Raw genomic sequence first — 12,699 nt, 5'->3', positions numbered from 1 at the left:
GGTTTAAGAAATTCTGATTTTACCCTTGCAAAGTTTAATGAGACATGTAGTGTGTGTGTGTGTGTGTGTGTGTGTGTGTGTGTGTGTGTAGTATGCACATATTATATACTAGTAGCATTTTTAAGAGACACTTGTCCATTGTCTCACAGAATATTGCTCATTTCTTGGACATTAAGGCTTATTGTTGCATACTGTGAATGAGGCTGCAAGGCTTGAATGCTTTCAAATTAGCACTCAGAAGCTATAGCTTCAGTGGACAGAGTAGTACTACTGTGAATGAAGTGTATAGTGATTAATTCTCTTGGTCCTCAAAAGAAAGCTCACTGAAGATACATAACCAGAGAAATGTGTAGAAAAACGTATTTAAAAATTCACTTTTCAAGGTGTATATGGTACTGTTTGATGATCCGTTAAGCTTGTGTACGTCACATAATTTTTATCTCTTCCTTTCCTGTTTTCCATGCAAAGCATATTTCTGGGTCCAAAGGATGTTTCCTTGATCTCACTTACACTAGTCCATAGCACTACATTGCTTACTTTTTCACATAAGCATTCTATTATTTCCGTTTTTTACGGTAGGGCATATAAATTAAATAGCATAAAACAAGGTACTACATGATAGAATCCTAAGTTGCATTCATTTATTAGTAGTCTAAAGATGTCTCTATATGACAATATTGATATTTCATCTTCTTTCTTGCCTGGACAACCGTCTATTTGGTAATGGACTGGTTTCTATCGATAAGTATTTGTGTTATTTCCATCATTATCCTTGATCATAAATGCTGACTAGAGAATATTTTAGGAGCATGTAGTTTGGTATTTATGGAAATATATGTCTTGGTAGATTTTGTAGTTGGACCACACTGCTTTATTGCATTCTCAAAACATTCTTTGTCAGAGGGTGTGCATGTGGCAAGGTTATTCATTAACAGGATATGTTTTAAAGGTACATTAAAATGCTCATGTGATTAAGTGATATTCAGTTAGTTAAACTATAAAGAAAATTATATTCTACTATTGTTGCAAAACAGTAATTATTATATTTAAAATGGCAAAATTTAAGATTGTATGGTTTATATATGTGATATAGAGATGTGATTCTGTTTGTGTGTTTAGTCAAATAGCATGGTGGCAGCAAAAACTTTCAAAGATGCAAAAATTAATATACACCCTCACATCCACTGATATTTGCATACTTTCTAATTTACATGGAAACATTTAGTTTCTCATTTCATAAATATTCATAATCATGAGTAATATTATCGATGCTTTCACAAAAGAAGAATTAAACCTTTCAGACTCAGTGAATACTTGTAAACCCCTTGTAACTAAGAAGTAATCTTTTAGGCCTGGTATGGAAGCTCAGGCCACTGAGGCAGAAGAAGGAGTGTTGTGAGTTCTAGGCCATCATAAACTACATACTAAGTTCCAGGACAGCTTAGGCTAGTAAGACTCTCTCTCAAAACGGCGGGAAAAAGTTCTTAGTTGCATTTTTGTAGGCTAATTCCCAAAACTAAAGATTTGGAAAACATGAGATTTGGAGCCTCTCATGAATTAGTCCTTCCCTGAGCCTAGAAAATGAACAGCTCATCCAGTTCCAGGTTCTACCTTTAAACTGAAGAAAATGCTAAATCTTTTATACTGCTTTTCTTCTAGAAAATAATTCTATATTGGACTATAACATCAATTTGATGGATTAATTCAAATTTCATCCATTTATAAACATAAAATTCATAAAATAATGATAAATCTGAAATAATTCTGATATTTATAGAACTGACTCTAAGTATTCTGAACTGCAAATTACACTCCTTTGGTATAAATTTTCTATATACTAATTCAGCCTCATAAATTTACAATTGTAATTACCATCTTAACTCAGCATCACTAAAGAGTATAATTTCCTTGCATTCTTACTTTATGGTGCATAAGGTTAATGATATATGTGGCTTGCTTTTAAGAAAGTTTCTAATGGAATAGTCTAAAAATTCCTCCTTCCATGCCAGTTCTGTATAAATACATTTATGAAACTTTTTTCCTTAACTCACTATGACTACATTGTATAATCACTTTATATCTTTATTTTTAAATACTTTCAATCTACAAATTTCAGTATCTTTGACCCCTAAAATAATCCATTTCAGTTTTCTCATTGGCAAGAGTTAGATAAGCTTGAAGACCCTCAAATCCAAGAGTATGAAGCAAGTGACTGAGAAGTATCAACCTTCAAATAATGAAGCAAGTATTTTTATATTGTTTATATTGCATAAGATATTGCATGTGACCTGGAGATGATGCCTCACATACAGCAGGATGTGCAACTACTGGACCCTTTTTATAAGAACTTGAGTACATGACAGTGGTTCTAATGTAGCTCCTGGAGCAATCTCTCAGAGATACTAAGGGATAAATGTGCTTATTATCAGTTCTTCCAGAGAGAATGGAGAGGGAAGGAGAGCGGGGAGGTGAGGAGAAAAGACACATGTGATTATCAGGAACTCTGGATGAGTTTAGCTTTACTCTCACTTCTTATTCCAAGTGGAAATGCAGAGGGTTACTAAGTCATGGTTCCTTCAGGTGGAATGAAAAGAAGGCCTAAGTCTGCTGCTCCTTCAACTGGATGGGACACAGCAGGCCAGAGTCTCTGCTCCAGATGACAAGACAAAAGATGCCTGGGTCCTCTGTTTCCTGGGATAGGCTTTGATTCTCTAGTGTAAGTTTCCTGATACACTCAATCTACTCCCAGGCCTAATAGCACAGAAGTCCCCTTTTTATCCTAGGTGGTTTCTATGCTAATCTGACTATTCATATCCAGGACTGTGACAAAGAGAGAACAATTCTCTCACTTACCTGGACGCTCAAAACGTTTTCAGGCAGGAAATTATAATATGATTTCTATCAAAGATGCTTTTCTCTTGACTTTCAAGGCACACAGCTCACCCTCTCTGTTTCAGTATCCCTGTGTTACTCTTCTGATGCCATCTCCACTCTAGCCTCTCACATAATCCGTAACTCCTTCCTCTGTTCCCCCTCCCTGTGCACAATGCACTTAGAACCTTTTATCATTTCTTAGTTTGTTTGCCTTAAACTATGCAGATTAAGCAATTGCCCACTCCATAGGAGACTATCTGGGGCTTTTCAGTTAAAGGTTCCAGGTAAATCGTGATATTTGTTGAATATTAGTTCAACAGATTTCTAAAGCTGTGTTATAAAACCACATTGGACAAGCCAAGCATCTGAATTACATAGAAAGTAGCCTGTTTACTAAGCATTTTTCACTGAAGTTTTAATCAGGCATTTAATATGATATGAAAAATAATTGTCCTAAAGCAAACAAAACTCTATAGCTCTTTACATATGTGATTTAATTTCTATGTATAAAGAGAAATACCTGAGTTGAGTGAGTATTAAGAAATGGAGCACTTGGAGAAAGACATTATTTTTTCTGGCAAGTGCCAAGACATATCCATACACAATTGGACATTCTGACTATGAAAGATGACAGAAGCAATGTATTAGAGCCAGGAAGATTTAAAACAGTAAAGGTTCTTAGGAACAAATGAGAATGCTGAATTGACAACTATTCAACTGAGATAATATATCAGCATATCACAAAACCTTCCTTTTCTAGAACACGGAGCTAATCAACCAGTGCAGAAAAAGGCAAGCATCTGCATCCCTGTCCTGAGAGACAGGGCAAACTCATCTCATACATTTCACGGGGCTAATCAACCAGTGCAGAAAAAGACAAGCATCCACATCCCTGTCCTGAGAGAAACAGGACAAACTCATCTCATATATTTAAGGACTCTTTGTACATTAACTGCCATGAGAAGCTCCAGCGCAAAATCTAATAAATCCAGGAGAAGTTTCAAAATACACAGAAAACTGTACTGAGAAATTCTCTCAATATCTTCATGTATAATGAATATCTTGTTATTATTTTTCTAGCCTATAAGTAGAAACTTCATATATAAAGCAAATTTCCTTGAGAAAGTAAGTTAAAATAGTTGAAAAACACAGGATAATACTAAGTCAAACATATATATATATATATATATATATATATATATATTATACAGGACTTAATCAGAAATATAAATGATTGTATAATTCAACAAATTTTCAATAGTCAAGTGAAAACCATCGATAATAAATACACTGATCAGAACAATTTCATATTTGATTAAATATCTGGTAATTTCACATTTTAGAAAGTGATCAAAATCTTAAACATTCAATAATAATAAACATATTCTCTAAAATTTAAAACATATACAAAGTAGTAGATCTCTTCACTCAAAATTCTAACAATAAAAGACAGATATTATGATTAATCTAAGTGAAATCAATGCATTACTTAAAATAAAAATTTATACTTGAAGTCAATCATATTTACATAAAATAACTTTTTATAAAACATAGCATGGAAGTAAAATATTACGCTAAGATATTTAATTAATTAAATCCTAAATTTTATCAGTGGATAATATTTAAGACCTTCCTTGTTGAATTTAGCTATTCACTCTCAAATAATTTAATCAAATTATTATTTGCAGTAGCTCTGAAGCTTCAAAATATTTACAAACAGTATAATGTGTACTATACAGAGGCCTTTAAATGTATGTGATGTAATCAGAAAGATCCAATCGGTTGATATGGTCTTATAGCGAACAGTGTTGCTTCCTGACCCTACACATTCATCTTCTATCTGGTTTCAAAAGTGCAGGTGACACTTAAGAAATTATTCGGTTTCAAGATTCCTGATAAAATTGTTTCATAGGTGTACTTATTTAAAAGCCTTTAAATTTATCTATAGTGGACTTTTATTAACATATTTCATTGTGTATTCATATAGATTACTTTCTTATGTAGCATATATAGCAATAACCATGTCCTGAATGGTAATGATGACTTGGTCTTTTGTAGTTTGACATTCACCCCTCTGATACATGATCACAATTGGTCCATGAACAGCAAATGGTGGTTGATATTGTCAGCTTCAAAAAGCAGGTAGGAAAGTGTAAGAACCAAGGATGATGAAAAAGGTTTCAACTAAATTCTTCTTTCTTTCCTGAGAAGCTCTAGCAAAATTGTGAATAGAGGTTTTATACACATATGTGTGTTTGTGTGTTTATAAAATTCTAACATAAAACAATTTTATGAAATATTATGAAGAAAATGTTATAAAGACAGTGATTCATATGTACATGTAAATTAAATTATTTACAAATAAATATTGCAGTTGATGGATAATACTTCCTGTTCCTGGAGAAGTGTGCATGAGTCACATGTGTCCCAGTTATCATGCAATTCATCATTCTAACAATGCCTTATTTTTAATTGATTTACAATATTTCTTTCCTCAAGTTTTCATATAGAAAGCACTCTCAAGTTCATTCATGTAGTTAAATATAGCTACTTTCATAAGTTTCTGTGCATTTAGTCATTCATTTGTTGATTCTGCAGATTGTGTTATATTTAAATGACTAGGAAATGCTAAGCATATCAGCATGAACTGAGTACTGTTCTCTGTTAACAGCTCTCCAAACCATAACAATTGCTTATGTATGGGTATGCTTTAGGAGTCATAACCAAGGAAGTATTCTTCCTTGACCTCAGGTCACAGGCTGATTTGCCTTCAACACATGAAGAACAATGAGGACTTTAAGAGAACTATCATGTTCTGGACTCCTTTATAAAATTTGCATTTATAAATTTTAAAACCAAGTGCTAAGATGTATATTGCAAAAAGAATATAAGGAGCCACAGAGAAGCAAATTCAAAAAAGTTGGCAGGTAGCTGGGGTCCTAATTATAAATGTTCACAGCTTAGTTATTTCTCCAGGGGCAGCATTCACCCCTCAGACAACAGTTCTCACCAGCATTCACAATGGGATCTAAAACCTGACACTGTTGCATAAAAGTCTTTTATTATTTACCTATGTTGACTCACTGAGCCAGTTAGAATGCAGGTACTCAAATATTAACTTCCAAATCAAGCCCAAATGCATATGGATAGGTCTTCCCTGTCTTTGTATTAAGAATGCATTACTTTTCCTAACAATCCAGGCACATCACAGATCCCATGATTAAAAAAAAAAATGGTTTCACTTTCCTGGAATTCAGATAACTCAGCTAAGAATTGAGTGCTTTGAAGTAGCTGAATTCTAGCTAACCTATAGTATACATGTGCTATGATGTATATTGTAGAACAGTTTGATGGTGATTGTGTTTTTATAATTCTTTTTGAAACATCTTTGACATCCAGTCTTAGAAATGCACAGATGATTGTCTAAAGTACATGTTGGATCTACACCCTAAGAACTGATACACAAATATATATTTACAATTGTTATATCAAGGAGGGGAGAAGTCCCTCAAATGAAATAAATAATGGATTACTTATTTTAAACTATCCTAAAATTATAAAATTTGTTCCTTTCAAAAAAAAAGATTAGCAGCATGTATATAACATATAAAACTAGGCTAGAAACATTGTTATAATGATATTAGTATCTGTAGAATATTTAAACATCCAGAAGAAAACATTAAAATGAATACTATAGAAAAATTCCCAAGAAAATAAAACATAGGTTTTAGCACCTTTAAACTAATGTTAAATTTTGAAAACAATTTGTCCTAGAATTCAAAACTGGATTAATTTGTGAAAGAGACATGTAGTTATTGCAGTATTAACAATACTGCTGCAGTTTGCATGGCAACACAAGAATGCCATCTACATTCATGTTATCTGATAACATGAACTATAAATATAAACATGTTATCATTAGAGTGAAATGCTCACAAAGCCGAATGTATCCAGTTTCTTGTGAACAAAGTAGTGACAGCTTACTCATCGACATTTCTAAGTGTAAGAACAGATTCTTTCAATAGATGGTGATGAGCAAGAGAAATCCTTTACTTTTCAACAGAGGAGAGTTGAAAGCAATTCAACAAAACACAAATTTTAGAGCTGTGTTTAAGATTGTTATTTACACCAGCTTTAGGATTTATGGAGGATTATTGGGTTAAGGCACATTTTACAATCCTATCAGCAAGTATTTTACATTAAGAAAAAATACTAACTTTTAATTAAATTACTTGCATTGCCTACACTGAAGCCTGAGAGCTAAAGCATTATTTTAACATTGTTTGCCAAGTTGGAGGTTTTCTTTTATATGCCTGCATGTAAAAATGTTTGGCTTTAGGTTATTGCAAACCTAATAACTTTATTAAATTGCAAATAAATAAATTAGAATTTCCTTAAAAACAAATTATCCTAGTATTCTTATGCATATTCTGGTGTGTCTTAAGATTCACTAGCTCAGAAAAGCATGTAAAAGATGTTGGTTTAAAAAAATTAATAGGACTTTTTTATGCCACTTGGGGCCTGGAATTATCCTTTCCAGTTCAACCAGGTATTTGGGGATTGTTTGAGAACAAGTGAGGGCTAGCTCACAGTCTGATTCTGTTCAGTCAACACAGAACACCACAGCAGAGGTAAATAAGCTGTGGAAGTCTGAAGACCAATGAAGATGATAAAAAAAAAGCTACTTATAAAAAAAAGCTCATATAGCTACTTACATCACATCCTAGAAGTTCAGTCTGCGTGGATTTATCTACGCGTGAAGCAAAAGCCTTCTGTAGATGCTGCACTTTTTCCTACAAAGTAGAAAAAGAAAAATACAACGACGGTAAGCCATGTGCTTCTATGCTAGTATTTCCTGCTTATTAAAATTTGATTAATCTCTAATTCATGAACCAGTGTGTGTGTGTGTGTGTGTGTGTGTGTGTGTGTGTATGTGTGTGCGCGTGCGCGCGTGCCTGTGCCTGTACACTCAATTATGGTGGTATTTTTTGAATTTGTGTAAATATTTGCAGCTTAGTTTTCCAGGCATGACCATCCCACTGGATCATCGTTTCTTCTAGTCTAAGAGTGACTGTGGTGTTTTTGCATGAGTAGTGCCCCCCAGAGTTTCAGGCATTTGAACACAACTGTCAAAGTATGTCTTGCAATTCTGCAAGACTGGAACACGTTTGTAGGTTGGATGGAGAAGCTACGGTCACCCCAGCTAAGAACAGAAAGCCGAATTATTTGCAGACTAACTTAAAGTAGAAACGAGTGTGACATGGAGCTTTTTATGGGTAATAGCATTCATAAATAACTGAAGTCACAAAGATTACTATAGTGATGGGCCTAAATAGCTACAAGTTCAAAAAGTGTTTAATGAGAGTCAGGAGAGATATGACAGTGGAAAATGAAGCCAATGGAGCCAAGTCAGGTCAGGAGGTCCAAATGTGACAAAGGCTGAGACAAGTGAAGAGCCCAGAGCAGATAGGACAGAACCCTGCACAAATGATTCCTGAGTAGCTTCCTTCTCTAAGTTCTACTCTATAATTGAAAGGTCAGAAACACAATTTGACATCAATCCAAGCACACTGATGTCAACTTGTCTGTGGCCTTAGATCACGCATAAGAAGCAATCAGAGCAAAGTAACACAGAGAAGAGGGGCCTCTGGCAACAAGCCAAAGCAAAGTTCTCCGCCACCTGTGCTTTTTGTTGGCTCCCCAATCCTCTAGGGGTAAGCAATCCCAATTTCTCTAGGCCCCTGGGGGATAGTGGGAGGTTAAATTGATTCAGTTTCTCACAGGCAACTTTTACAAATAAATCTGTAAATGGGATTATATCATTGACTTTATCTTTTCCTTTCTAAGCAGTTAACAATTTGGTATTTCTTAGTTGAAATACACAGGTTGGCTTTTTTTTCTTATTTAAAATTAATAATACATGTGTGCATAAATTATAGAAACATGGCAGATTTTGTAGAGAGTCAAGGTAAGATGAAAAAGATGTCTCCTGGTTTACGTTTGCTGATGTTTGGGTTACTACATGTTTGCTGATTTGGGGTGCTGTGTGCTACTGCTACTGAGTACAAGTATTTTTTCCTGTTCAAACCTCGAAGTGGTTAAATTATAGATTGGAGATAATATGACAGTTTAAAACATAACTATCATCATAATAAATAAATGCATATAAGCCAAAAATACAGTTTATTTTAACTTATGGAGACTGTTTAACTACATTTACATTTTCTTTCCTGCTGTAATCTTTACCACTGTAATTATCACCACTTACAGCAGATGCAAATAATTCAGTTTAAGACAGATGTCAGGCGCCAGAGCAAGTAATACACACAATTTATGTATGCAATAGTCATTTAAAAATATTGTCACTTAAGTACATGAAATAAACACTGAGTTAAAGATCACACAAGACAGCTGGGCAGTGGTGGCACATGCCTTTAACCCCAGCACTTGGAAGGCAGAGCCAGGCCAATCTCTGTGAGTTCGAGGCCAGCCTGGTCTACAAAGTGAGTTCTAAGAGAGTCACCAAAACTACACAGAGAAACCCTGTCTTGAAAAAAAAAAAAAGACAGTAAGTGGAAGTGAAAATTCAAACCTTCCTTTGTCTTCAACCTTAGTTTTCTTATATATAAAGATATTACAACTCTGAAAAGCTATAAAGAAATGATTTTATCTCTGTGTCATATAGGAAAGAAGACATACCACATACATAATTTCTGTAGTCATTGTACAGCCAGTAATTGCAGAGTGGTAACAAATTATTCTTGAGGTTCACCTGTTTATATTCTCTTTCAGACTTTACTAGGTTATGCTTTTCTATAGAAGGACTTAATGCTGCCTTAGATTTACCCATGAATTTCCTGTAAATATCACAATTCCACAGAATACCTACTGCCATATATATGATCAGTAATGCATTTTATAGCAGGAGTCAGAAGTGAAGGATAAGGATAATGTTGAGTTATAACACAAATTTTGAAGAAGAGCCATGTGGCAAAGCAAACATGTAAAAGCCAAATTTTGAGAAGGTATGAAATCCCTTCAATAGTCATGTCAGTTAATCACAGCAGAATATTCTAAAAATATTCTATTTATCCTAAGAGTCATAGTCAGGCATAAACATATTTTGGGGGGCATGTGTGTGTGTGAGTGATAAAACAGGCATTAATAGACTTGGTATCCAGAGCACATTCTATCCATATAGAAATGCTAATTTCATATGTTGGCATCATCCCCACACTCCGTGTCCTAAGTTAGATTCTTAGCATTCACATGCTAGTTTACAATTATTCATAACTTCAAGGCCTGGGGCTCTAACACCCTTTTCTTACCTCTGCAAGCACCAGCAATGCATGGGGTGCACAGAAATACATAAAGGCAAAAGACTCACATACACAAAACAGATAAATACAAAGAACCACAGTTGTTTAAAATGTAGTAGTCTTTTTACATACAGATAGCAAACACACTTGGAAAGAGATCTTGGAAACACTCTTGCTCTCAAACCAAACAAAGAAACAGAAAAACTGGAGGAATAAAACTAAGCAATATGGTTACTATGGAAACCCTAGAATGAAAATTGTAAGACCTTGAAGTCAGAGACTGAGGAAGACACTAGAAGATGGAAAGATCTCCTATGCTTATGGTTTAGTAGAACTCATATAGTAAAAATGAACACAAAGGCACTGTAGCTAGAGTTTTTCTGGTCCTACCTGGCCCACGGTCAGGACAAATCTCTCTCACCCACCAGTTCTGCAGCTGCTCAGACCCACCCAAGTAAACACACAGAGACTTATATTGCTTACAAACTGGACGGCCGCAGCAGACTTCTTGTTATCTAGTTATTATATCTTTTTTCTTTCTTTCTTTTTTTTTTTTTTTTTTTTTTTTTTTTTTGGTTTTTCAAGACAGGGTTTCTCTGTGTAGCTTTGCACATTTCCTGGATCTAGCTCTGTAGACCAGGCTGGCCTCAAACTCACAAAGATCTGCCTGCCTCTGCCTCCCGAGTGCTGGGATTAAAGGTGTGCGCCACCACCACCTGGCCAGTTATTATATCTTAAGTTAACCCATATCTATTAGTCTATAAGTTGCCATGTGGCTCGTGGTTTACCAGTACCTTACATCTCGCTTGTCATGGCTGCGGCTGTGTCTCTCTGCCTCATCCTTCCACCTCCCAGAATTATTCTCCTCCTTGTCCTGCTACCCTATCTTTCCTGCCTGGCTACTGGCCAATCAGAGTTTTATTTATTCACAACATACAGGACAACCCACAGCAAGGCACAATTCAAAGATTCAATGCAAAAACAAATAAATAAAAATCCACACAACATTTTTCACAGAAGTAGTAAAAAAAAGTCCTAAATTTCATATAAAATCATACACACACACACACACACACACACACACACACACACACAATCACACACACCAGATAACCAAAGGAATCCTAACTAAAAATAATAATGCTGGAGTGATGACTATATTTAATTTCAAGCTAAACTTCAAAGCTATAGTAATCAAAACAGCATGGTACTGGTACAAAGACAGACAAGTAGATCAATGGAACAAAATAGATGACCCAAATATGAGTACATGTAATTACAGTCATATAATATTTGGCAAAGATGCCAAAAACTTAGAGTGGAGAAAAGAGGCCATCTTCTTCAAAGAACGGTGCTTGGAAAATTGAATGCCCATATCAAACAATAGCAATTAAGTTAATTGAAGTGGAAAAGGTCATGAATTTGGGAGGGGATGGAGGAGTACACAGCAAGAGTTGCTGGAGGGGAGGGGCAAAAGTAATGCAAATACAATCTTCATGTATGATAGTCTCAAAAAATAAATTTCAAAAGAAGTAAATTTAATGGAAACAAGTCTAATTTTACTTTGTTTTTTGGGGAATGGCACCATTGAAGAATATTTTTCCATTTACGTATGCACTAATTGCTTTGAATGTCACTGAAGCAGCATTGCAAACGGCATAAATAAAATATACATAAAATAAAATTTTAAATATTTCTAAGAACTTAAATTTCAGACTTGAAACTATCAAATGAAGAGAAGAATACAAACATAAGATGCTTCAAGGTAGTGGAAGGGACCATGATGATTTGAATAAGACACTCAGAGGTCAAAAAAGTTATCATAGACAAACAAAATTGCATCAAACTAAGTTTTAGCACAACATACAATAGCCTCTGCATACTGTGTTGTGTTACTGGAGGTTAAAGAACAAAAACAACAAATCATTGTTGTCATCCCTGGTTTCCAGAAGTTTGGCAACGAGTAGGTTTAAACTAGGAGAACTGATTTCTAAAACCTTTAAAAGAACTCAGTCTGCTTTAAAATAGTATAAACCTAACATGAATCTAGAGCTTGTAGTGATGGAAATGAAATACTGCTAATAATTAACATGAAAAGAACATAAAAGATGACTTTTAAAATGGAAAAGTAATGTTATTCATTATAATAAAATCCACACAGTGTGGTGGATCAAATTTATTCTATGAATTAAGTGGGTGAATGGAATTTGAACATCATCATGCATTGGATTTTGAGGTCAATACAGAATTATTTACATAATACGAAAACAAAACCAAGCGAGAAAATCACAGGGATTACTTAACAATGCCAAAGCTAGAAATGAGCACAGAAAGGCAAAGTTATAACTGCACAGCACACATTGATTATTCATATACCGGCCCCCTTTAATGAGCGTGCATCAGTGCAAACATTAGGAGAATTAGAAGGAGAACAGCAGCCAGGTAAACAAACTTCCTTGAACTTTCTGGGAGCTACCAAGGACATAGGACAATGTTTTAGTGAAAT

At 34.6% G+C, this 12,699-nt stretch overlaps 1 protein-coding gene across 1 annotated transcript in view; it reads right to left on the bottom strand.

The window, feature by feature from the left end:
- Positions 1 to 12,699, bottom strand: part of Ccser1 (coiled-coil serine rich protein 1) — a 1,130,812-nt gene that overhangs the window by 525,799 nt on the left and 592,314 nt on the right. Inside the window, 1 exon segment of the mRNA XM_028889267.1 lies at positions 7,590 to 7,667. Within this exon segment, the coding sequence (XP_028745100.1) occupies positions 7,590 to 7,667 (78 nt within the window).

This window comes from Peromyscus leucopus, chromosome 3, assembly GCF_004664715.2.
Source record: "Peromyscus leucopus breed LL Stock chromosome 3, UCI_PerLeu_2.1, whole genome shotgun sequence".
Lineage (NCBI taxonomy): Eukaryota > Metazoa > Chordata > Mammalia > Rodentia > Cricetidae > Peromyscus > Peromyscus leucopus.
Note: the sequence above shows the minus strand (reverse complement) of the source record. Positions and strands in the feature narration are given on the sequence as shown.